Raw genomic sequence first — 27,373 nt, forward strand, 5'->3', positions numbered from 1 at the left:
TAACTGCATTTCCACACCGGGGTTTTTATTATTCTGAAATTTTGAACTGCTTCAAACATGGCCTCCATGTGCTCTAGCTTAGGCATGATTCTTTGAAATGTTCAGTTTTAATTTTTATAAAAATATTTCACAGCCATAGACACTTACTAGTATAGTTTCATTTGTCTGGCAGGATCTGCATTTAAAGGAAACAGAACAGTGTTGGTTGCTTTCCATTTGTTTGTCTGGTAATGCTACCCTGTGGGTATAAAGAAGCATTCAAGGGACCGGCACTGTGGCTCACTTGGTTGATCCTCCGCCTGCGGCGCCGGTATCTTGTGTGGGCACCGGGTTCTTGTCCCAGTTGCTCCTCTTCCAGGCCAGCTCTCTGCTATGGCCCAGGAAGGCAGTGGAGGATGGCCCAGGTGCTTGGGCCCCTGCTCCCACATGGGAGACCAAGAGGAAGCACCTGGCTCCTGGCTTCAGACTGACGCAGCGCTGGCCGTGGTGGCCATTTGGGGAGTGAACCAGCAGAGGGGAGGACCTTTCTCTCTGTCTTTCTCTCACTGTCTAACTCTATCAGTCAAATAAATAAATAAATAAAAATTCCTAAAAAAAATATTTTTTCTAAAAAGAAAAAAAAGCATTCATGTTATTTGCTTTGTGTCATTTCAGCTGCAGACATTCAAGACTGCCTCACCTTGTCAAGATGTGAAACAGCTGACTAATGGAGTTGCCATGGCACAGGTTCTTCACCAAATGTGAGTGCTGGTCAAACTCGGTTTGAAAAGAATTGCAAACCCAATACCAAGGAAGAAAACTTAGACTTGTATCCTAAGGGTTATTGAAACTTTATCCTATTCAGTGGCACTATCCTGACATATGGTACTAAGGCATCCTTGCAACTGAGGAACAAAGAAAGTTTACCACCTCATTATTCCTTGCTTGTTCATAAAAGTGCATTTTAACTGAGTGATTATTCAAGAGGTTTCGTATTAATTTGTTCTGGGCATGTTCATAAGATCATAGCAACCATGAAAAAAAAACAGGTTAAATGAATGATCCAGTTGCTTATGATGTTCCTCACCCCCATTGTAATATTGCCATGTGAAGGTGTCAGTGCATGGAAATTCTTATCTTAGAGGTTCTTGAAGCATAAAATAACTGGATTTGGAAAAATATTAAATTTTAAAATTTTGGATTAATAGTAGTAATTTGTAAGTCTACCAATAGTGAAATGGTGAATGAGTGAAATTTGCAGTCACAGATGCTAGGGAATCTTAACTAATAAAGTCCTGTTTTAGTAGACCCACTTTATATAATTATACCAAAAGCTCCTAAATACATTATTTCTAATATTTGCAAAGCATTGTACAAAGATTAGGGTTGTGGTATATTATATGAGTTACATGTTTAGTAGGACAAGCAAGACTAATCTGTGTTCAAAATTTATTAATTAATAATTAGAATGAGTTTATTGTAGCTTACTTTGGGACCAGAATCTCTTTTTAACCTGCTTCATTGTTTTATAGCTAGAGATTGTTTATTTAATCATTTTCTTTGAATATTTGCTGTGATTGCCCTTGAAAACTCTGTAGATGGATTAAAAAAATCTGTACCATTCTTAGAAAAACAACTTAAAATGACATCAAAATGCCAGTTACTTGGAATCTTCCAGATAACCTAATTTGAATAGTTGGATTTTTATGAATAAGTGGAGATTAGCCTTTCAAACCACAGATTTCACCGATTGCCTTTGGGTAGGTGGCATGCCTTATGCCTTACTGCCTAACTTCCCTGCCTTTTTTTTTTTTTTTTTTTTAAGATTTACTTATTTGTTTGAAAGGCACAGTTACAGAGAAATGAGGAGAGACAGAAAGAGGTCTTCCATCTGCAGTTTTGCTCCCCAGAAGGCCACAACAGAGCTTCATCCAGATCTCTCAATGAGTACAGGGGCCCAAGCAACCATTTGGGCCATCTTCCACTGCTTTCCTAGACACATTACCAGGAACTGGATTGGCAGTGGAACGGCTGGGACTTGAACCAGTGCCATATGGGATGCTGGCATCGCAGGCAGCAGCTTAACCTGTTACACGACAATGCTAGCCCTTCCCCTGCTTTCTTAAAAATCTTTCTTAAATGTTTTATTTATACTTTAATTTGTTTTACATTATTTAATTGGTCAAAGTCAAGCATTTTGAACATGGTTGTTTTTTGATGACTTGGGCAACTTGTCATTGGTTTTTGTCTTTAGAGTGTGTACCTTGCCATCATCTCATTGAGATGTGTTGTAGGTATTGGTGTAGATGCAGCCACGTTATGGTTGATGTGGATGTAAGATGTCATTTCTGTGTGTTTTGGTGGGCTTTAGTAGCCTGTTACTGCTCTCTATCAAAGAGACCTGTTTTCACCCTGATAAGATGCCTGTGACTCTGATCTCTACTGAGCACTGTACGTGATGTCTCAAATACAGTCGGGTGGATTGTAGCTCAGCTCCTTTCTTTTAGCTAACTCATTTTTCTACAATCTGTTGGATTCTACTGTTGCTGCCAGTCCTCTCTCTGCTTTTTTCTGTTCTCTCTTGTCTCTTATTGTCTTCTATTAGCTATTCCATAGGAAAATTAAAATAGTCAGCAAATCATTAAACCTTTTTTCTTCATTAAACAAATGACTGGTTGCTTAAAATTGGGCCCAAGTCCCTCTTTTTTCCTTCATTGGACTGTTTTTACACATTCTTGGGCATTGAAGCCTCCTTACCATCTAAGGACCACTTATATTTTCTATTTTCTTTAAAAAAAAAAAAAAGATTTATTTTTAAGGGCAGAGTGACAGAGATAAAGGGAAAGATCTTATCCACTCCCTATATGGCCACAACTGCCAGGGCTGATCTAGGCCAATCAGGAGCCTGGGACTCCATACAGGTGTCTCATGTAGGTGCAGGAGCCCAAGAACTTGGGCCATCCTCCACTACTTTCCCAGGTGCATCAGCAAGGAGCTGAATAGAAGTGGAGCATCCAGGACTCACACCACACTCTGACGTTGGATGCCGGCATTGCAAGCAGAAGCTTAACTGCTGTGCTACAAGGCTGGCCCCTACGTTCCTTTTCAACACTCTTCCAGTTTTAAAGCTCATTGGAAATCTGAATCCTGAGTAGTGATACTTAAAAATTTTCCCTTAATTGGATCAGTGCCATCATATACTTGTTAAAAGGATTTACCATAATTCTTTGAATATTTCAAAGTCTTTTTTGTATATTACAGTTTATAAAATATTGCATAAGGCAATGGTGAATCCTGACAAGTCACATAAAAGTTGTTATTTAAGAAGGGAAAAATATACTTTTTAAGGCACTAGCAAAATGTAACCAATAATTCTTTCCTTGTTTACTGAAGGCAGATAGGCTTCTAAATAATAAAATCTTAGGGAAAGTGATGTCCAAACTATCTGACGTAGATACAAATCACAGAGTTGTTGCTAGGGTTCTACAATTCCTTAATTACCTTGGGATGTATAATATGGAGCTGTCTTTTCAAATGTATGGAGAAGCTGCTGTTATAAAAACAGATGGTGGGCGGCCAACAAGTGATTCCCAGAGCTGTCCTAACAAAAGTACCAGATTTGGGGGCCTGAAACAGCAAAAATTCTCTCACAGGACATTGGCCTGTGCTCCCTCCATAGCTCCTAGGAAAGGACGCCTCCTTTCCATCTCCTGCTGCTGGTAGCCCAGGCATTCCATTGTTTGTGCAGCGCAACTCTAATCTGTCTCTGTTCTAATGAGGCCTTCTCGCCTCTGTATTTGTAATTATGTCTCTTCTCTTATATAAGGGCATCAGAGACACTGGGGTAGAGCCATCCAAATTCATTATGAATTCATTTTACTTTGATTAGATCTGAAGACCCTGTTTCCAAATAAGATCACATTCAAAGAGACCATGGGTTTGGACTTTTTGGGGGATGAGGTTCAGCCCACAGCAACTCTAAATAGTGCATGCCACTTCCCCAAAAGACAGCTTGGTCATTTTAAGCATCAGATAATGTCTATACTTGTTTCTGTTGTTTGGGGCTAGATTTTTTGCTTTTAACAAGGGGAAGAGGAGCGAGACAGAAGATTCAATATTCAGATACCTCAAGCATCATAAGTTTCCTTATTTGTTGAGCAGATATGTGAGTATTTAAAATGATAAACTATGATTATTTAGTATCTGAATATTTACTAAATGTCAGACATAATTGTGTACCCCACAGATACCATGTCATTTAATCTCTGTTACACTATTAGGTAGATGTTATTGTTACCCTCAATTTATACACAAAGACAGAGTTGTAGAGCAGTGATAGTGCTTTCAGAAAGTTAAATAATGAGTAAATAGCAAAGCCGGGGACCTATTATCAACTTGGTCTGATTCCAAAGCCGCTGCTCTCGGTCAGCTGTCATCATTAAAATCCATATACTGGGGCCATTGCTGTGGCGTAGCGGGTGGAGCCCACCACCTGAAGCGCCAGCATCCCATATAGGTGCTGGTTTGAGTCCCGGCTGCTCCACTTCCCATTTAGCTCTCTGCTGTGGCCTGGGGAAGCAGTAGAAAATTGCCCAAGTGCTTGGGCCCCTGCACCTGCGTGGGAGAACTCGAGGAAGCTTCTGGCTTTTGGCTTCGGATCCACGCAGCTCCAGCCGTTGCGGCCGGTTGGGGAGTAGACCAGTGGATGGAAGACCTCTCTCTGTCACTGTCTCTCCTCTCTATGTAACTGACTTTCAAATAAATAAATAAATCTTTTAAAAAAATCCATATACTGAACCCCTCCTGATAGGCTTTTACTTAAGAATATTAATAAAAATGAAAGTCCAGATGTGCATATCCAAAGTACAGATCACAGTTTTATGTGTTTGGCAAAGAAGTATTTTTTGATTACTGAGAATAGTCTCATGGTGTCCATTGAAACCACAACTGTGTTGTAACCAGTAGGTATTAGTTACTCGGGGAATGTAGTTGGTAAAATTGTTAAAAACAAACACCACGAATGGAATTGAAAACATAGTCATGTAGTGTTTTTTAGCTTTATTGGGGAATAATTGGGGAACCAGCATTTTAGTGTAACAGATTAAGTCGCTGCTTGCAGCACTAGTATCTCATATGGATGCTGGTTTGAGTCCCAGCTGCTCCACTTCCAGTCCAGCTCCCTGCTGATGTACGCATAAATAAATATTTTAAAAGAATAAAAAATTTATTTTAAAAATATAATTGAGCCATATTCATTAGTTCTGTGTTCCTTTGCTTACTTGATATCTATGAATGTCATTGACATTCTGAAAAATGGAGGTCCAGTGTCTAGTTCAGGCATGTAGATATGGCAGTACAAAAGAGAAACAAAAGATATGCCCAGAGATTTCTGAACTGAATATCAAGTTTAATAGTGGGAAAGATTGACTGTCATTGTAATTGTTTGAGAAGGTTGATTCTGTTTATAAGGAAAACAAAAACAGGACATACATTCTCATGAAGAAGTTATAAAGTATTTCTCAGGGCTAAGGTTGATTTGGGACAGAAAGAAGACAAGGAAAAATGCAAGATAAAAAAAGAGGCATTATCTCGGAAAAACTGGATGAAAGAATAGATTAGATCCAGTTTCTGAAGGTAATTACAGACATAGTCATATACGTAGTTTTTTATGACCAGAAGACTGGTGTAGAAGTCAGAGTTCTCCAGCAAAAAAGAAACAAAACATGCACACACACATGCACACGCACACAGAATGGCTCCTACAGTTTTAGAGGTTAGCAAGTTCAAACCCAGCAGAGCTGAGCCGCCGTGGCTGGAAGGCTGACAGCTCACAGTTGGCCTGTGTTTGGAAAGGCCTGCAGCTTTGGGGAGACCCCCACTCTGCAGAAGGACTCAGCTTTACTCAGCATCCTGGTGTAAGTGTGCATCTTTTCTAAAAACGAGCTTCACCGCAACATCCAAAAGTGTGGGACCAAGTATCTGGGTACTGTGGCCTAGCCCTGGTGACACATGGAATTAATCATGTCACCTGACACACTGTTGTTTAGGACTTTCCACTACTTAGTCTGACGTAAAAGGGAGGTCAGTTTCCTTTGACAGTTTTGAATCGTTAGCTAAATCAATGCTGTCATTTCTGGTAAACAGTTGTTTAGCGGCACATTATTTTTGCATCAAGCTAAATGGTTTTGATTATTGCACCCTTTTCTGGGAGAAGTTAAGCACAATCAACTTTAATTTGCTCAAGAGAAAATGGTTGTAAAGTTCAAAATAAATGAATTGAAAATGGTGAAGGCATTTTTTAGTTACCTTAACCAGAGTAGTATCTTCTGTATTAGAACATCTGAGGCAAAATGGTAGCCTGACAAATCTAGGTGCTGTGTTATCGTTCCAGTTTTATTATTTTAAAATTCAAGATACAATCTTGGAAAAGATCTCCCCCTCCCACTTTAGTTAGCTTATCTATAAAATAAGACATCCTCTAACACTAATACTCTGCAATTTTATGATTTTTAGTTTATTCTTGAGTGTCATTGTTCCTTTTACTTTATTCATTTAATGGCTGGTTCTCTGTTATTAAAATAAAACATGATTCATCTTTACATTAATCTTGCTCAATTTCTTACATAGAACATGCATCCAAACATATAGGATATAATACATTGATATAATTCACAATATATAATTAAATATTGTTCCTCGAAACCTTATTAAGGAAACAGACATCTGTACCTCATGTTTGAGCGCCTGGGTTCAAGTCCTGGTTCCACATGCCTCTCCCCCTCCCCCCATTCCAGCTACTTGTAATGCACATCCTGGGAGGCAGAGGTAATGGTTCAGGTGGTTCAGTAACTGCTGCCCATGTGGAGGACCCAGATCGAGTTCCTGGTTCCTGGCTTTGGTCTAGCTCACCCCCAGATGTTTTTGGCATTTGGTGCATGAACCAGTGGATAGGAACTCTTTCATTTTTCCCATTAAAAATCCTTATTAATTACACAAAAATTTCATCTAGTGATTTTTTTTTTTGACCTTCAACATTAACAAAAGACTTTGCTAGTTAAAACTAAACTTAGCTTTGTAGATTTCCCAGTTAAATCGATTCTACTCAAATAGATTTATTTTGGTCACTCAGGGCAAATTATTTAGCTTCTCCTGTCTTCAGTTCCTTGGGTAGTAAGATTGAGGATAATGATCAATCCTTTACCAAGGTACTACGATGTTTAAATGAAGTAACATAGAAAAACAGGAAGCACATTGCTTAATATGTAGTAGACACTCATTAAAATATTGGTCTTTTTTACCTCTAAGATTTGGAACTTCCACATCTTTTTGCTAGCAGTATGCCAGTATTAAATATTTATATATATATAAATGTTTGTTAAATAGAAGGCATTAATGACTTTATAATTTAATATGAGAAATTCCAAGGTAAATCCTTAGTAATCATGAAAAATTCATTGGGTTCATCTAAGTAGTATTTCTTTTACTCCTGTTAAGGATAAGCTATAAAGTATAAAGTGACTTTGTTCAATTTGATATTTTTCACATATAAAAATGTTTTAATATTTAGCATTTTCATTTTTGTTTTAGTGATGTAGCTTGGTTCAATGAATCTTGGTTAAGCCGAATTAAAGAAGATGTTGGGGACAACTGGAGAATAAAGGTATGCAGAATAATGAGAGGACTTGATCCAAATAGTGGTCCTAAATTTAGCACTAAACTCAGCAAAAATCTTTTTAAAAAATTAATTTACAGGTACATTTTATTGTGTATAGTTCGAGTTTTGACACACCTTTATGGTCTCATGCAACCTGTACTGTCATAGTTAGATATCAGACACTTCCACTAATTGAAAATCTGCACTTAGGCCCCTTCCAAGTTAATCTTCAACCTGAGCCTAGGCAGCCACAGATGTTTTGTGTCACTGTAAATTTCATTTCTAGAATTTTTCATAAATGGAACCATACAATATGTACTCTTTGAATTGAGCTTCTTTTACTCAATGTTTTGAAACACATTCATGTTTCTGCACTAGTAATTTCATTTCTTTTTTTTTTTTGCTGTATAGTATTTTATTACATTGATGTTGCCATTTGTTTAGTTCATCACTGATGATACTATTTGAATTGTTTGATTTTAGCTATTATGAATACAACAGTGATAAAGGTTCAGAGATGAGTCTTTGCGTAGACAGATATTTAATTTCTCTTGAGTGAATTCCTGAGTAGAATTGCTGAGTTGAATATGTTTATCCTTAAAGAAAACTGCCAAACTGATGATCTACTTTCAAGTCAGTTTTGCTGTGTCTTTTAAGATATTTGTTTCATATAGGATGTCTAGTTTGTGAGCACTGGCTGTTTTTAGCTGTATTATTATGTTATGATACATTAATGACTGATCTGTTGATTTTGTTTTCCCCTCATTTTGGTCCACATTTCCTACTTATTCTCATGTGTAGTTTCTTTTTTAATTGGATGCTTGATATGAATTGTGTTATGAAGTACTGATTTTTTTTTTTAAGATCCTTTCAAGAGTATTGGACTTTGTTCTTGGAGGCAGTGTGATCCTTTTCAGGCTTGTTTTTGTCTTCCAGAGAAGGCAAATAAATTAGTTTCCTGTTGGATTAGATGAGGTACACTGCTGAGTTGTGATTTTTGAGGGGTCTTGAGTGAGTACTTAGTGCATATAGAGGTGTCTTTTCACTTTGAATAGTGAGAATTTGAAAAGTTTCCATCTCTTTGCGATATTTCAGGTTATAGTTCCCTGGATTGTTTTTTCCTGGACATAACATTGAGTTCAGAAAAAACATTTGAGCTTCACCCATGCTGCCTGCAAATTGGTATCTAATGAAGGCTTGAAGTTACCGTTACTCAGATTTGGAACTCTTCTTCTCATTGGTGTGCCCTGCAGGTTTTATCTGCCTTGGCCTACCTGAACTTCTGATGTCAATCTACTCAACTCACTGAGAACACTGGGCTCGCTGTGAAAATGGTCATATAGTTGCCTCGAGACAGAAATCCTGGACTAGCACAGGGCTCGTCTTTCTTTTTTCCCTCCCTTTCAGAAAGCAGAGTTCTGTGCTTCTTGTTGTCTCAAGCTTGAAAAAAAGGGTTTCTTATATTTAGTCCTATGCTCTAGTTATTAATGACAGGAGGTAAATAGGAAACCAGTTAACCTGCTGGTGTCTGGAGATGGACATGCTCAGACTTAAGTTTTTTGTTTTTTTTATTTTTTTTAATTTATTTTTTATTTTTATTTTTTTTTACAGGCAGAGTGGACAGTGAGAGAGAGAGACAGAGAGAAAGGTCTTCCTTTGCCGTTGGTTCACCCCCCAATGGCTGCCGCGGTAGGCGTGCTGCGGCTGGCGCACCGCGCTGATCCGATGGCAGAAGCCAGGTGCTTATCCTGGCCTCCCATGGGGTGCAGGGCCCAAGCGCTGGCCTGACCATGCTGTTTTAATTGCTATAGCTTTGTTGTATGCTTTGAAGTCAGGCATGGTGATGCCTCCAGCATGATTTTTTTGTTCAGGAAGACTTTGGTTACTCTGAAACTTTTGTGATTCCATATGAATTTTAGGATTGCTTTTTCTAATTCTGTAAAGAATGTTATTGGTATTATAGATTGCTTTAAGTAGTACAGACATTTTGAGGAATAAAAAAAATTCTACCGTGTTTTGTATGTTTAGTTCATAACCTGCAATTTTACTCAAGTGGTTTATCAATTTATCAATTCTAACACCTAAGTTATTATTTCATAATAAATTTATGCCAATGTGAAGGACAAGAAATTTTCCCCATAAAAGTGATTAAAAATTACTAGAGTTTTATAAATATAAGCACATGGCATTTTTTAAACACCAGAGACTTAATTATTGATTAACTAAGATGAGTCAACTTAAAGTGAGCCACAATGAACTGAAGGGCCCAAATTAAAAACTTAAGTCTGGGCCGGCGCTGCAGCTCACTAGGCTAATCCTCCGCCTTGCAGCGCCCGCACACCGGGTTCTAGTCCCGGTCGGGGCTCCGGATTCTGTCCCGGTTGCCCCTCTTCCAGGCCAGCTCTCTGCTGTGGCCAGGGAGTGCAGTGGAGGATGGCCCAAGTCCTTGGGCCCTGCACCCACATGGGAGACCAGGAGAAGCACCTGGCTCCTGGCTTCGGATCAGCGAGATGTGCCGGCCGCAGCGGCCATTGGAGGGTGAACCAACGGCGAAAAGGAAGACCTTTCTCTCTGTCTCTCTCTCTCTCACTATCCACTCTGCCTGTCAAAAAAAAAAAAAATTAAAACAAACAAAAAAAACACATGGTACTGACATAAGAACTGATACATAGATCAATGGACAGAATAGAGGGCCCAGAAATTCGCATACATACAGGCAACTGAGTTTTGACAAAAGTGCGGTAGAGTAAGGATATGCTTTTCAACGAAGGGCGCTGGCAAAACTGGATGTCTATATGTAAAAGAATGAAATGACATCCATACCTCTCCGCATATACAAAAACCAACTCCAGATGGATCAGAGACTTAAGACCTGAGAATGTGAGGTTTCTGGAAGAAACATAGGGGAAACACTCCAAGACATTGGTGTAGGGGACAACTTCTTGGACAAGATGCCCAAAGTAAAGGCAACAAAAGCAAAACCAAACAAACAGGACTGTATCAAACTCAAGATTTTGCACAGCAAAGGAAGTGATCAATGGAATAAAAGAGACCTCCAACAGAATGGGGAAAAATATTTGCAAACTGCCTCTCTGACAAAGCATTAGTATCCCAAAAATATCAGCAACTTGAAAAAATCAACAGCAACAAAAAATAACAAATCCAATTGAGAAATGGGCAAAGGACTTCAATGACAGTTCTTGAAAGAAGAGCTACAAATGGCCAGGGCCAGTGCTGTGGCGTAGAGGGTTAATCTACTTCTTGCAGTAGGGGCCTCCCATGTGGGTGCCAGTTCCAGTCCCTGCTGCTCCACTTCTCATCCAGCTCCCTGCTAATGCTCCTGGGAAAACAGTGGAGAATGGCAAAGTGCTTGGGCTCCTACATCCATGTGGGAGACCCAGAAGAAGCTCCTGGCTGCTGGCTTCAGTCTGACCCAACTTTGGCCATTGTGGCCATTTGGGGACTGAACCAGTGGGTGGAAGACTTCTGTTTGTCTGTCTGTCTCTCACTTTGCCTTTCAAATAAAAAATAAATCTTTAAAAAAAGAAAGAAATAGAAATGGCCTACAAATATATGAAGAAATGCTCAACACCATCAGGGAAATGCAAATCAAAACCACAGTGAGATATCATCTGCTGTCAGAATGTCTAAAATCAAAACACAGAGAATTACATATGCTGGGGAGGATGTGGACAAAGGAGAACACTTATACACTATAGATGGAATATAGATTAGTGCAGCCACTGTGGAAAATAGTGTGGAGATATCTTATAAAACTAGAAATAGGGGCCAGAACTGTGGAATAGTGGGTAAAGCCGCCACTTGCAGTGTCAGCATCCCATGTGGGCACCTGTTCGAGACCCAGCTGCTCCACTTCCAATCCAGCTCTCTGCTATGGCCTGGGAAAGGAGTGGAAAATGGCCCAATCCTGGGGCTCCTGCACCCATGTGGGAGACCCAGAAGAAGCTCCTGGGTCCTGGCTTCAGATAGGCGTAGCTCCGGCTGTTGCGGCCAATTGGGAAGTGAACCAGTGGATGGAAGATCTCTCTCTCTCTCTTTTTTTTCTTTTAAAGATTTATTTTATTTATTTGAAAGAGTTACAGAGAGGAGAGGCAGAGAGAGAGAGAGAGGTCTTCCATCCGATGGTTCACTCCCCAGATGGCTGCAACAGCTGGAGCTGTGCCGATCTGAAGCCAGGAGCCAGGAGCTTCTTCCAGGTCTCCCATGTAGGTGCAGGGGCCCAAGGATTTGGGCCATCTTCTACTGCTATCCCAGGCCATAGCAGAGAGCTGGATTGGAAGAGGAGCAGCCGGGACTAGAAACAGTACCCATATGGGATGCCAGCGCTTCAGGCCAGGGCTTTAACCCACTGTGTCACAGTGCTGGCCCCCTCCCTCCCTCCCTCTCTCTCTCTCTCTCTCTGCTTCTCCTTCTCTCTCTGTGTAACTCTGACTTTCAAATAAATAAATAAATCTTAAAAAAAAGAAGCTAGAAATAGACTTGTCATACAATACAGCTGCCCCAATATTGTGTATATATGCAAGAGACTTGAATGCATTGTATCAGAGATACCTGTACTACCATGTTTATAACAGCACTGATCATAATAGCCAAAATTTGGAATCAATCAAGATGTCCATCATCAGGTGAATGAATAAAGAAAATGTGGTTTATATACACAATGCAAAATTACCCAGCTATAAAAAAGAATGAAGTTCTGCCATTTTCAGCAAAATGAACGCAACTGGAAGACCTCTTGTTGAGTGAAATAAGCTGGACCCAGGTAGACAAATACGACATGTTCTCCCCTGTTTGTGGAAGCTTAAATTTAAAAAACAAACATACAAAGAAATGCCTGTGTCAGTATCGTTGCAAATATAGTTTTGTAAAACTTTCTTTTATACTTTTGTGAAACCGATCATTTAGAATGTTATACTACTGTAATTTAATAATCTGTGATTACTTTCAAGTTTATTGTATAAGAGTGAACTGGTCATTTTTCCATTCAATTATTTATACCCATTGTCTGTATTCTCACTAAGGTCTTTATGCTTTTTACTTGTTAAACTGCTTATTCGGTGAGGGTATTAAGCCTTTTGTCTGTAATGTAAATTTAAAATGTTATCTCAAAAACTGAAAAAAGGAGAGGAGGTTGGGAGTGACAAAGGGAATCTACAAAGCACTTTGAATCTGTTAAAAACTATTTTGAGATTAAAATTATAAAATAAATCAAAATTTAAGAAAAAAATTTTTTTTTATTCTCTTTTCAACTTTAGGCTAGTAATCTAAAGAAGGTCCTTCAAGGAATTATGAGTTACTACCACGAGGTATGAAAAATAACTGACCTTGTTTAAATATAAAATCTTATGTGATAATATTATTGTTACAGAAAAATGGCTTGACTTTTTCTTGTTAACAGTTTACTGGAATGTAATTCATCAATGGTATACGTTATCTTATTGCCAGTTTTAAAACATTTAAATTTTGTAAAAGTAGGCTTCAGATTTGATATATTGATTTATAAAATCACATTGCTGTATACTAGTATTCTGTTGATTGGTTATTTTATCAAGAAGAATTGGAGTGATCCTTTGGTATGTATCCATAGGGAGTTGGTCCCAGGACTTCCTATGGATATGAAAATCCTTAGGTGCCCAAGTCCATTATTCCCAATGGAGTAGCATTTGCTTATGCAGAAACTTCAAAAAGTAGAATTTTACAAAGTTTATTTTGGTGCAGAAATTTTTAGAATCCATACAGTTTTTTTCATATTACACATTCTTCATGAACTTTTTTAAGACCCTTTGAATGCCTGAATACTTCTTTGAAGTACCCTCTTATTAGGTGTGTACAGTGCTGTCATATACTTTAAATCATCTCCGGATCACCCACAATATCTAATATAAAAGTTTAGTAAGTCATGACAAGAAAGAGTCTATTTGTTCAGAACAGACATGATTTTTAAATTTTTTTGAAGATTTTATTTATTCGAAAGGTAAAGTTACAAAGAGAGGTAGAGAGAGAGAAAGGTCTTCCATCTGCTGGTTTGGTTCACTCCCCAAATAGCTGCAACAACTGGGGCTGAGCTGGACCAGGCCGAAGCCAGAAGCCTCCTCTGGGTCTCCCACATGGATGTAGGGGCCCAAGGACTTGGGACATCCTCTGCTGCTTTTCAGGTGCACTAGCAGGGAGCTGGATCAGAAGTGGAGCAGCCAGGACTTGAACCAGCACCCAGAGGGGATACTGACACTTCAGGCAGAGGCTCAGCCTACTGTACCAAAGTGCCAGCCCTTAGACATGATTCTTTTAAGAAAACTTTTGATCTGTGGTTGGTTGAGCCCACAGATCAGAACCTGTGGATGCGGCAGGCCGGCTGTAGTCACATTCCATAGTATATTACCCAAGAAGTTTGATTTCTTTTTTCTTATTCATCATAATGCATTTCTAGAAAGGTTAATTGGTATAGGAAAGTTCACTGTTTAGTGCTTGGAGGCTTTTGAGTAGATTTTGTCATTGAAGACTTTCTGTTTCAGTTTTTAAAGTTGTCACATAATTAAACTTGACATTTCTTTCAAAAGTTTTTAATATTCTTAGATATTTTTCAGTTTACTGAATACCTAAAACTCATTTTGAAATCTCTTTAATGCTGAGAATTCTTTGAATAAGTTAAATTAAAAAAATGAAAGGGGCCAGGAAAAAATTAATCCACTGAATTTGTTGTTCAATCATATGGATATCAAAGTAATATCTGCCTGGTTTTTATTTAATGGAAGGACATAGGTTTTAACGTAGTACAAGAGGCCAGGTGCTTCTTAAATTAAGCAGATCTCTTTCTCTGACGAGTGGATTCAAAAGATATTTAATGTAAAGCCCGAAAGAAGTAGAAACATGGTTTGGTAGTTTGCCCAAAGATTGCTGTTTTTCAGTAATTACTGATTTAGCATTTGTTAATTTATTTGAGTTGTTTCATAAACCTATATTTATAATTTATTTTCCTTATGATAATTAAGTGCAGTGAAATCTTTATAGCCAACATAAATGAAGGCTCTAACTTAGGATTTTATTATTGCAGTTTTTGGGGCAGCAGATTTCTGAAGAGCTTATCCCTGACTTAAACCGAATAACTGAATGTTCCGATTCTGTGGAGCTGGGGAGGTTGCTGCAGCTTATTTTAGGTTGCGCAGTCAACTGTGAAAAGAAGCAAGGTAAGTGTATTTCATTCTGTTGAGGATTTCCATTTTCCAGAAACAGCCTACACTGATGGACGAGGTAGCATTAAAATATACTATTACAGCTTGGCGGAAAGCTCTCTAAATTGTAAACCAGATCCAAATTCTAGCCTCGGTTTGCCATTAAAAGGATACGTATTTTGAATTTTCCATTTATACCTGGACTCTCAGATTCATATTCAGTGGCTAAATGTATTTGAGTCTATTTTACTTCAATTTAATATATCTAGTAATCAGAATTTGGTGGCTAATAAATAAAACTTGTACAGATTTATTTCATGCATCTGTTTCACGTGTAAGATAGAACATAATGTTGATTCAATTATCCATAAATATTCAGCTCCTAAAGTAAAACCTAGGCTCCTTCAGAGAACATTCTGCTCTTTTCAGAAAAATGCCTGTCTAATGTTTCCTCCCTATAAAAAGTCTGACAGTATAAATAAAATTGCTGCATTACGTTGTTATGTCCAGACCCAGGTTTCTGTCATGCTGAGTGCAGAGGTCATCTTGGCTTGCATGTCATGAGTAAGCTGGTAGACTGAACAGACCCAGATCCCCCTTCCCTCAGGGGATTGTATTGGCCTGGTTTTGGGGAATTTAGATGCTGAAAACAAATAGTGCATAATTTACCCAAACAGATTTTCTTATTACTACCTTTATAAAAGAAAGTTGTGTGCTTTAATTTGCAAAATGCTTCAAACCAGGATCTTCAAAAACACATTCAACACCATCTAACTAATGAAGAAAAGATATAAGACAATATAAATTCAGTAGGAACAAACTCAGAAAGAAGATTTAAAATACATGAAATCAGTTACATTTCATCTTGTAAGCAAAGTACAAGGATGGCCATCAGAAAACTGAAGGTTGTCTATCTCTCTTACTAACCAGCTTTTTCACCCTAGGACAAGCCTGTGCTGTCTATAGACTTGTTTCTCACTTGATAATGTCAAAGATACTGGATTTTTTAATACAAAAATGAGGGACATTTGCTCATGGAAAATTAAAACTTCCATATTTAATCTCAGATTGGCAAATAGTAATTCATATGTAAATCCAGTAATTATCTAATTTGGATCCTTTTTATTTAGTATTTTCCTTCTATTTTTATTATGTGTTGTTTTTAACTGATTTCTGCTTAATCTTTCAAGTTTGTCAGTTTTATTAGTCTTTTTTGTACTAACCACTTTGGCTTTGATTCTATTTTGCTTTCAGTATTTTGTGTTCTTTTATCTCATCTGTTCTGCTTTGCATGGATTAATCACCTTTTCTAAACTACAATTGACTAAAATTTTAAGCTATAATTTTCCCTTAAAGTAATGATTTTGTAGCATCCCACAAATTTTGATATATGTAATATTTTCATAATTTAGTTCTAAGCATCACTAAGCAATTTTCATATTTTAAAAAGTTAATTCAATTCTTGGATATATAAATTTTTAAAAGTGTCTGGGGTTTGATTCCTTGCTCCTGATTGCAGCTTTCTGCTAATAGGCACACTGGGAGGCAGCAGGTGATGGATGGCTCGAGTAGTTGGATCCTGGCCACCCATGTGGGAGACCTAGATTGAATTATGGGCTCCTGACTGGTCCTGGCTCAGTCCCACCTCTTGGAGTCATTCAGGGAATGAACTAGTGGATGAGATCTCTTTATGTCTTTTTGTCTGCTTTTCAAATAAATAAAAACTTAAAAAAATCATTAGGACTATCTAATTGGATTCATTTTTGGAGGTATATGCGTGAGTTTTCAGGTTTTTGGTGTTAGTAGATAAGTGGAAAAGTTATAAATAACTTAATTAAAATTTAAAACCAAAACACATCCAGAATATGAAATAGCTTCCACTTTATACTTTGCATTGAGAATTAATTTTGAAATCATTTCAAGATACCTCAATAATCTCAGTCTTCAAAGAATGATCTTGGTTGGCTAACAGTACTTTATTTAGCTTGGTGGAGTAGATCACTTTTATGAAGATTTCAGAAGACTTGCAGCCTCCCAGTACCAGAAAATTGACTTAGAGGAAATTGTTCCATTGCCTGTGTATTCTCTGGTTAATGCATTTTTTTCCCATCACACTTAGTGATCAGTTGCATACCAGAATCTGCCAGAGCCTTTGTCCTGTTCTTGACTTTAAAAATTAAAGGAAGCTTTAGAGAACTTTTCAGAAATTTCTCAGAAGAATCATTAAGCCAGTAAAAGTATTGAAAAACAATAACTCCTTAGTAGTTTGGAAAACAGTTTTAGCCAGACATACTGGTATAATTGAATTGGTATTAAGTCTGCAGATACAAGGTGTGTTCCTTCTCATGGAGCCTCCTGTCCTGCCAGAACAGAACCATCTTGGCTCACTGCATTGAGTGCATGGTGAGACTCAGTGGGTGCAGAGCAGGTGTTCACGGGAGGCTCGTGGAGTGAGCTTAGTACGTGATAGAGTGGAACTCGCTGGGTCTAGAGTTACATGCATAACTACTGTCACAATCTCTTTAAGAGTCACCATAATTTCTTCCTGTTTTCTTTCTTATGAGAAAATTAGGTTTCTCTTGTTGGAAGAAATAGTTTAGAAATATTTATACGAATGTTTTCTAGTCTGTTGCTATTCAGTGAATGTACTAGTAGAAAATTAATGTATTTTCATAAAGGCTTACCTGTGGTTAATTAGTTTTTATATTCTGTTAATTGAATGGTTGTGGTACTATGGGTAAAGAGTAGACTTTTTTCAGATTTGATTTTTTTTGAATCATAGAACATATTCAAAATATAATGACACTAGAAGAGTCTGTTCAACATGTGGTCATGACTGCCATTCAAGAGGTAAGTTATATCATGTTTACATAAGGATGAGAATCCTAAACCAAATTGTATAAAACATTTCTTGCAAATTTTGTGGATGTTTGTTTTTCTTTGTATACACTTGCCTCTTTTTCAATGGAGATAACTTACCTTTAGCTTGTGGGTCTTCTCAAAATTTTTCCCAAAATATCTCAAAAAGCCCCCAAGCTCAATTTTAGTGTATCTCTATTTTAAAAGCCAGTCGGTAATTTGATATTGTCACAATCTTTTAAATAAAGTCAATGACAGGAAAAACATAAAAAACAAACTCTGTGCGTTTTTGTTTTTATTTCTATTCATTTTTCTACCAATGAGAGCAGTCTTTCCTGAGATTGTAGCTTATATATACTGTATACACTTTCAGAATGTTAGGTGTCTGTTTCTTAGGTTTCAGAGCCAAGTAATGTGAGCTTAAGCTGGTCTAATTATCTGTGTTGAGCCAGAAGGATTCAGGATGCATGGAGTGCAGTGTTGCTTCTTAATAGCAAGAGAAAAGGCTCAGGTGAAGAGGACCACAGAGGAGATGGGAAACACAGTTGGGAAGGGAAGTGATTCAGAGGGAGACATCATTCAGGGTTTTGTTAGTCTGTGCTCTGAGCTGGCATTGGTTTGGAATCAAAGAATCACTGTACATGAATAAGTCTGCATTTCATATGCAAAAAAGCTGTTTTACAGGGTTCACTTTTTCATGTAATTCCTATTTTTAAAATAACTTCTCAAAGTAAGAATTTTGTCATTTAAAAGGTTAATTTATGCTGTGTAAGAATCATTTAAAATAAAGTGTTCAGTTTTACTCAGTAATATGTCTTGCAGGACTTGGGTTATAATGTTTCAGTACATAGTATTTTTAATAGATCTACATGTTTCAAGCCCCGTGTACTCATAATGCCCTCACTAATATGCTTGGACATGGTGTCATTTGGATTAAACCTCTAATATGATTGTTATTTGAATGTTGTGATGAGGATAATCAGGTTAAGGCAAGGAAGAGCTAAATATAAATCATTTCCTTGTCCTTTTAAGTGAATCTATTTTAATTTCATAAACATCACATTACTGCATTTAATTTTGCGATTTTATTTTCGCAGTTGATGAGTAAAGAAATATTGAACTCTTCTACAAATGATACTGTTGGGGAATTAGAGCAGCAGGTGAGTCTTTCAGTATGTGAGGGCTATTGTTGTGTAGTGCTGGTCTTGAGTTTTATGTGATCGTGTTTGAAGAGCTGAGTGGCAGTGAACTTCTGGCACTTCCATCTGACACCTATAATATATATTCGGCCCATACTAGATGGCCTCACAAGTAAGTACTAGACAGTTTTCAAAACCCTACTAAGTTTTAATTTCTTGGCAAAAATAAGGTGACTTTTGTCACTGTCAACATCCTGTGTGCTGATACTGCAGAAACAGCCCTGTACTCAAGGCTCCTTTCTCTGTCCTGTGGCAGGCCTCTTACATTTGGGAGGAAAAGTTTTCTCTGCTCTGGTGACCCACTCTGGGTTGCCAGGGAAGGAGAAGAGGAGAGGTAAATACTTTAAGGTGCTTTGCCTATTATATTTCCAGACATTGGCTTTTTCATGAATGTCATCAGTTATCTCAAGAACTACTTCAAATTACATATTTTTTTCATAACAATTTTGTTCAAATGCAAGCTATATTTTAATTAGTTTTGGTGAAACTCAACAATGCCTCTTCTAATATGCTTTAAATTATTTCACAAAGGATTATAGGAAATTTTATTTCTGTGGGATTGTAGCTTCAGATGTTGATGAGGCAGTGGATTGTTCACACTTAGACAACAACAAAGACTCATTTGTTAATAGGTGAACTGTAAAAACCATTTATATTACCAGTGTGTAACTATGTTGTATGAAGAACAGTTGTCTCTATTTGTGTCAAGACATGACTTGAATGAGAATATTTTATATTTCAGCTTAAAAGGGCCTTGGAAGAACTTCAGGAAGCATTAGCAGAAAAAGAAGAGCTGAGGCAAAGATGCCAGGAACTGGATATGCAGGTGTGGGAAAGAAATTTGAACTAAGAAAAATTTCCTCTTTGTATTTACTAAGTGGGTTTTTTTTTTTTTAATGTTTATTTATTACTTGAAAGGCAGAGAGAGAGAGAGATTGTCCATATACTGGTTCACTTTATCAGATATCCCCAACAGCTAGACTAGACCAAGTCAGAAACCAGAAGCTTTTATCTGGGTCTCCCTCCTGGGTAGCAGGAATCCAGGCACTGGGGCCATAATCCACTGCCTTCTTGCGCATTAGCAGGAGGCTGAATCAGAAGCAGAGTAGCCAGGACTCAAACTGATGCTGGGATGTGAGATGTGGGCGTCTGCAGCGGCAGCTTAACCTGCTATGCCACAGCACTTGCCTTGATAAGTTTATTTTAATGAATAAAATAAACTGATGATGTGTTTTAGAGGTTGATGACCCATTTAAAAGATTTCCTATAGGCTTGTTTCCTCTTTGAGTTGAAACTGAGGATTAGATTATGCCTAAGAGGAGGACACATTAATTTTTTAAAGTTGGATTTGTGCATCCTATTTTAGAGACAGCAGTATTTTCTTCTCCAAATGAAGGCATGCATAACATTTTAAAGGTAGTCTTGCTCTGAGTTCTTTGTATATATGTTTTTATTTCTCTTGTTTGACACAAACCTGAACTCAGAATTCCAGGTTGGTAAGGATCCTTAGGTATGATCCAGTCTGATTGACCAAGCAACTTAAAGAGGGTAGTCGGGGTTAGAAGCCAACACTCTAGACTTTGAAGGTATTTTGATGCTTCTTTTTGTGTACTTGATTTTTAGGTGACTGCACTTCAAGATGAAAAGAATTCACTGGTTTCTGAGAACGAGATGATGAATGAAAAACTTGACCAGTTAGATGGCTCTTTTGATGATCCAAATACAATGGTTGCAAAAAAGTATTTTCATGCCCAGTTACAACTAGAACAATTACAGGAAGAAAACTTCAGGTAGAATCTTTAGTATAAATTATAGTTGCATTAAACTAGTACCTTAATATTATGATTTCAACAATTGATTATTAAGCATTGTTAAACATGTTTAGGACACTGAATATTTAATTCCTGTTAGACAGTTGGGGTATGTAAATAAAAAACAAAATAGTTCAAAATAAATTGCTGATGCAGACCAAAACAACACCAGAGGCAGCCAAAAGGAGGTCAAACAAAGCCTGGGGAGAACAGGAAGTTCCTCATGTGAAAAGGAAGCCCAGTGATAACTGGGGAAAATGTAAATCTCAAGCTAAGGAGATGCTTTCACTTAAAATTTTTTATTCCTTTTAAAATCATTATGATTTTACTTTTTATAAATAATGATTATCCCATGTGCTTAATACTCAGCCTTGCACCACGAGACTCAAGGGTAGGCACTCTTAATTGTGCTGTATGTGTTTTTGTTTTTTTTTTACTTTATTTGGGTATCATTTCAAAGTCACCAAAAAGAAAGTTGCAAAAATACTGTAAGGAACTACTTTATACATTTTGCTCAGTTTCAACAATTATTTCACAGTAGTCTCCATTTTCATTAGCAACCTCTCTGTCATACAGCTATGCATATTCTTCCTGAACCACTGCAGAATACACTGGAGACATGCTTCTTTACCCCTAAAAGCTTCAGTGTCTGTCTCCTAACATCAAGGACATTCGCTTATAAACCATAGCATAGCGATCAAAATTAGGAAATGTCACTGGCGCAGTGTTATTATCTACAGACCACATTCATATTCCATGAGTTATCCCAGTGTCTTTTATTGATATTTTTTCCCTGATTTGGGATATAATCCAGGATCATGCTTTGTATTTAATAATGGATTCCTTTCATTAATTAATAAAATTATTTATCTTCACTTTACTTGAAAGGTGGTGGGGAGGGGCAGAGAAAGAGAAAGGCAGAGATTTCCTATCTACTGGTTGACTGCCCAAGTGTCTACAACAGCCAGCACTGTGCCAGGCTGAAGCCAGGAGCCTGGAACTCAATCTGAGTCTCCACATGGGTGGCAGGGCATCAGCTGCCCCCTTACAGTGCATTAGCAGAAATCTGCATCGAAGCAGAGGAGCCGGGACTCCACCCAGGCTATGAGATGCCACATCCCAAGCAGCATAAGTGTTGGACCAAATATTCATACCAAATAATGGATTCTTATCGAATGGGCTGTCAATCCAGTTCTGTCATCATTTCTCTTGAAGCCCCAATTATCTGACAGTTGGCCTGTGGGAAGCCCTTAATTGGCCCATGTCCTTTCATCATGTAGTTACCTTTCTTTGAGCTCAACAAAATGTTCCAGACTCACCTCATTCTTTCCCTTTCCCACCTCTGGAATCAGCCATGCTTCCAAGGATCCCTCATTTCTTTTAGTGGAAAATGTTATTTAGAAACGAAGATCAGTGCTCCTGGTGAATTTTTTGTGTCTTTCCTAGGCCACCTTGGTGGACAAGACTAGGATGTACTGTGTTGTCATTTTATTTTTGTTGTTGCTGCAAGCTTAGAAGTATTTATCCTTATTTTACCACATTCTACACAGTGTTTTACCACTGTGCATACTATATATGATTTTTTTAACAACTGTCACATGTATTCAGTATTTTCTCATCTTTTGAAATTAAAATTTCTTTATTTTTTATTTTTTTATTTTTTGACAGGCAGAGTGGACAGTGAGAGAGAGAAACAGAGAGAAAGGTCTTCCTTTGCCGTTGGTTCACCCTCCAATGGCCGCCGCGGTAGGCGTGTTGCAGCCGGCGCACCGCGCTGATCCGATGGCAGGAGCCAGGTGCTTCTCCTGGTCTCCCATGGGGTGCAGGGCCCAACCATTTGGGCCATCCTCCACTGCACTCCCTGGCCACAGCAGAGAGCTGGCCTGGAAGAGGGGCTACCGGGACAGAATCCGGTGCCCTGACTGGGACTAGAACCCAGTGTGCCGGCGCCACTAGGCGGAGGATTAGCCTAGTGAGCCGCGGCACTGGCTGAAATTAAAATTTCTTACAAGTGAGCAGTATTTCAGAAGCGAGAATAAAAATTCAGAACATTAAGTATACTTAGCACATCTGTTTCAAAACTGAATGTGAAGAAGTATCTTATTTCTTCAGTTTTTCTCTTTTGAATATAGAATTAAAAAAAAAAAAACTTTGATTGGAGCCTTGGAGTTCCTTTCTTCTGTTGCTCATAAATATATGTAGTGGGTTATTGTGTGTGATAGTCACCCCTCTATGCTGTGTAACACGAGGAACTTACTCCTTCGATCTGACTCTGAATTGATAGCTGTTCTTCAGACTCCCACTGTTCCCCTCCTCTTCCCAGCCTCTGGTAATCATGATGCTGCATTCATATTGAGTTTTTTAGTTTCTACATGTGCAGAAGAGCATGTGGTATTTATCATTTTGTATCTGCCTTGTTTCACTACATTTTTTTGACAGGCAGAATGGACAGTGAGAGAGAGAAACAGAGAGAAAGGTCTTCCTTTGCCGTTGGTTCACCCTCCAATGGCTGCTGCGGCCGGCACGCTGCGGCCAGCGCAGCGCGCCGATCCGAAGGCAGGAGCCAGGTGCTTCTCCTGGTCTTCCATGGGGTGCAGGGCCAAGCACTTGGGCCATCCTCCACTGCCTTCCCAGGCCACAGCAGAGAGTTGGCCTGGAAGGGGGGCAACCAGGACAGAATCCGGCGCCCTGACCGGGACTAGAACCTGGTGTGCCAGCGCCGCAAGGCGGAGGATTAGCCTATTGAGCCGCGGCGCCAGCCTCACTTCATATTTTAAATAAGGGATAATTATAACAAAAGATTTCAATTTTTAAATGGAAATATATAAGTGCAATTGAAAGATGATGCCAAAAAAGTTTTATTTATTTTATTTTTATTTTTTTTTAACTTTTATTTAATGAATATAAATTTCCAGTGTACAGCTTATGGATTACAATGGCTTCCCCCTCCCATAACTTCCCTCCCACCCGCAACCCTCCCCTCTCCCGCTCCCTCTCCCCTTCCATTTGCATCAAGATTCATCTTCAATTCTCTTTATATACAGAAGATCAATTTAGTATAAAGATTTCAACAGTTTGCACCCACATAGCAACACAAAGTGAAACATACTGTTTGAGTACTAGTTATAGCATTAAATCACAATGTACAGCACATTAAGGACAGAGATCCCACATCAGGAGCAACTGCACAGTGGCTCCTATTGTTGACCCAGCAAATTGACACTCTAGTTTATGGCGCCAGTAACCATCCTAGGCTGTCGTCATGAGTTGCCAAGGCTATGGAAGCCTTCCAAGTTTACCGACTCTGATCATATTTAGACAAGGTCATAAAAGACAGAGTGAGGATAGTAACCAATGATCCTAAGAGTGGCATTTACCAGGTTTGAACAATTATACAGCATTCAGTGGGGAAGAGGACCATCAGTACACACATGTTGGGAGTAGAGCCATTGGTGGTAGAGTAGAGGTTATGATTACAAAGGAATGAGGCCCAAGTGCACTAGACAGGGCCTAGAACAAAGGACAGAGTCATTATTAGATGAGCTAAGAAAGGTGCTGTCTAAGCTACAGGTAATTTTTCTGATTGAGAGGCAAATAGAACCTGATAGAAGGGGCTTGATAATAATCTGGTGGGCTTTAGGCCTTGTAAATTAAGAGGCCCAGACCTATCTATCTCTTCACATGGGGTATATCCTAACGGAGGTGTGAACCTCCTAGGGGAAGGCACTCTGTTGACTTTCATTACCTGGCTGGCCTGGGAGGAGAGCTGGCCAGGTAAAGGCAGGTGGCATCTCTAACAAGAAATTTACAGTTCTGCCTGCAATGTTGCTGACCCTACTTGACCACACCCTCAGCTGCAGTGGTCACTTTGGAAGTTGGGCTGAGTGAAGGGCTTTTCAGCTTAGAGCCAAGAAGATCTGTGGCTCTGACCTGGGCATCCTTCGACTCCAGGGCAGGTCCATTTCCAGTGATCCAACTCTTGGCAGAGCTGCCAGGGCTCTTTATAAGCTGACTTCTGCTGAAGCCCAGGCTTACCACATTGAGAGCCACTGCAGTGGACTGGCCTGTTGGGTCTCCTTGAGGGCAGATCACTGTACAGATCAGCCATTAATAGGCCTGCCACCCATTGCTTCTGATGCCGAGCTTTTTTTTCCTCCTGGTTTGTGTTAAAGCAGACCAGAGGATGCAAGTCAAGGGAGCGCCCAAGTCCCATCTCTAATCTTCGGTGGCCTGAACTAGAAGTCTATAGACACAGGCATGTTCTGTAGTAGTTTTTCTAAGGTAGACAATGCCCATGAGGAAAATTATATTCTCACTTTAAAACTTTCTTTCCCTTTTGTCTGAAAGGGAGGTTTTTTCTACTTACTGTATACTTCGCTGATGGCGAAGTGAATCTAGCTATGAGATTATTATTTAAGTTCTTATTTTGGCTATGCTATTATAGAAAAATGTTAGCCATCTCTTTTATAAGGTCTAAAGATTAAATTGTGCATCCTACAGATTCCTTCATAATAGAATTAGTTTCCTACCTTGAAGAGAATAGAGAAAAGTTTTAAATAAATAGGGTTATAGCTATGGCTATTGGATCAGTAAGTTCAATATCATAAAATTTTTTTAAAGCAGAGAAGGAAAAACTTAGGAAATACATCCTGCTAATAAACTCATGTTCCAGTAGGAAAATGAGTGATCGAAATTATACTGTAAATGCTTATTTGTTTTCTTTGCTCAAGGCTTGAAGCAGCAAAGGATGATTATCGTGTTCATTGTGAAGAACTTGAAAAGCAGCTGATTGAGTTTCAGCACAGGAATGATGAGCTGACTAGTCTCGCTGAAGAAACAAGAGCCCTGAAAGATGAAATAGATGTTCTTAGGTATGGCATGTTGAAGTATAACCACATCACCGCTCAGTTATTACTTAGTCAATTTGAGTATTCTGTGTTTAATTAATTTCGCTTAGAGTTATTCCTTTGTAGCAAACATCGATCAGTTTTAGCCAGGCACCTAGTATTTATCTCTTTTATATAGATTACTTGGAATTACAGTTTGATGAAAATATTAAGTTATTGTTAGGACCAGTTTCACACTAGACCTTTAACTCTAAAATGAGAACTTTTTTCTCCAGATTTTGTAAACTATTTACTTGTGTATCCATTTGGCTTGACCTCCTTATACCCATTATATTTTGTGAAATTTTTGCATAAGGAAATGTATTCTTACAGTCCTTATTTAGCATTAGTTAAGAGGTGTAGAGAAGAATCCTAACATTAATTTCAGAGAAGATTGTTTTGGCAAAATAAAATACATTTAAATTTATCCTATGAAGTGTCACTCAGTGAGCAGACTATCCACATGTTTATATTTGCTGTTAATTTTTCAAGATTAGCTTTTTAATTTTTGCAACTTTTCATGTCCTTTTAAAAACAAAATCTTTGTAACCATTAATTTAGACCTGCAGGTGATAGTAATTTTATTAGTTGCTTCAACCCAGTTGATCAGTTAAGTGCAACAAAATGCTTCCCAGATTTACAAATTGAATCATCTTTCTAAGCATATCAAATACTTAGAACAAAACTATGCTAAATGCCATACAAGGCAAAGTCAGCTCAGAATGGTTCCACTGTTTGCACAAAACCATTCTTTTTTATACACTTCAATACATTTTTATGAGACACTTTTGATGGCTAGATACCAAAAAAAGTTGAACTTTAGCTTGCTTTTAAAAGACCTTGGTCAGTTTACAAAGTTTACAGTGTCCATTTCTTTGCTCTCTCATGTTCTTTCTCTTTTGTTTTGTTTTAGTTGTTATAGCTAGAAGATTCATTTTGTACCCAGAATAAAATTGTTATGTGCATATTCAGCTTAGTCTTTATTATTTTAGGGCCACCTCAGATAAAGCAAATAAACTAGAGTCAACAGTTGAAATATACCGTCAGAAACTACAGGATCTAACTGACCTTCGCAAGCAGGTGAAAACTTTACAGGAAACAAATATGATGTACATGCATAACACTGTCAGTTTAGAAGAAGAACTGAAGAAGGCTAATGCAGCACGTACTCAGTTAGAAACATACAAAAGGCAGGTAAGAAAATGTCTTATTTTTAATAATGTTGAGAGTTCAACTTTGTTTTCCATTACATCTTTTAAGAACTATATAGAACTTAAGCATTGTATATAATAAATTGTGAACTTACTCTGATGTATTCCTCCAATTTATGTATGTACTTTTAAAGATTTATTTGAGAGGCAGAGTTACTGACACAGAGAGAGAGACAGAGAGGTCTTCCATCTGCTGGTTCACTCCCCAAATGGCCATAACAGCCAGACCTGGGCCGATCTGAAGCCAGGAGCCAGGAGCTTCTTTTGGGTCTCCCACGTGTGTGCAGGGGTCCAAGCACTTGGCCCGTCTTCTGCTGCTTTCCCAGGCCATCAGCAGGAAGCTGGATTGAAAGTGGAGCAGTCAGGACAGGAACCGGTACCCATATGGGATGCTGGCACCACAGGCAGAGGCTTAACCTACTATGCCACAGTACCAGCCCCCCTATCTATAATTGAATTCAAGGGTTGATCATTGAGTTTTAGTACTCTTGGTCTAATTTTACCTTTTTATTTCTGAGCTTTTGTTTTGTTTTGAGATTTTATTGTTTATTAGCACTTCTGGTAACCAGTGATAAATACCAAGA

The 27,373-nt window shown here is 38.3% G+C and overlaps 1 protein-coding gene across 1 annotated transcript in view; it reads left to right on the forward strand.

The window, feature by feature from the left end:
- HOOK1 (hook microtubule tethering protein 1) overlaps nt 1-27,373 on the forward strand; it is a 68,718-nt gene that overhangs the window by 7,648 nt on the left and 33,697 nt on the right. The window contains exons 2-11 of the mRNA XM_062191432.1: nt 655-740; nt 7,567-7,639; nt 12,910-12,960; nt 14,706-14,838; nt 17,606-17,673; nt 18,780-18,842; nt 19,624-19,707; nt 20,505-20,671; nt 25,423-25,563; nt 26,571-26,772. Coding sequence (XP_062047416.1) covers nt 655-740; nt 7,567-7,639; nt 12,910-12,960; nt 14,706-14,838; nt 17,606-17,673; nt 18,780-18,842; nt 19,624-19,707; nt 20,505-20,671; nt 25,423-25,563; nt 26,571-26,772 — 1,068 coding nt within the window. The remainder of the gene's footprint in view (nt 1-654; nt 741-7,566; nt 7,640-12,909; nt 12,961-14,705; nt 14,839-17,605; nt 17,674-18,779; nt 18,843-19,623; nt 19,708-20,504; nt 20,672-25,422; nt 25,564-26,570; nt 26,773-27,373) is intronic.

The sequence above is a fragment of the Lepus europaeus genome, chromosome 5, assembly GCF_033115175.1.
Source record: "Lepus europaeus isolate LE1 chromosome 5, mLepTim1.pri, whole genome shotgun sequence".
Taxonomy (NCBI): domain Eukaryota; kingdom Metazoa; phylum Chordata; class Mammalia; order Lagomorpha; family Leporidae; genus Lepus; species Lepus europaeus.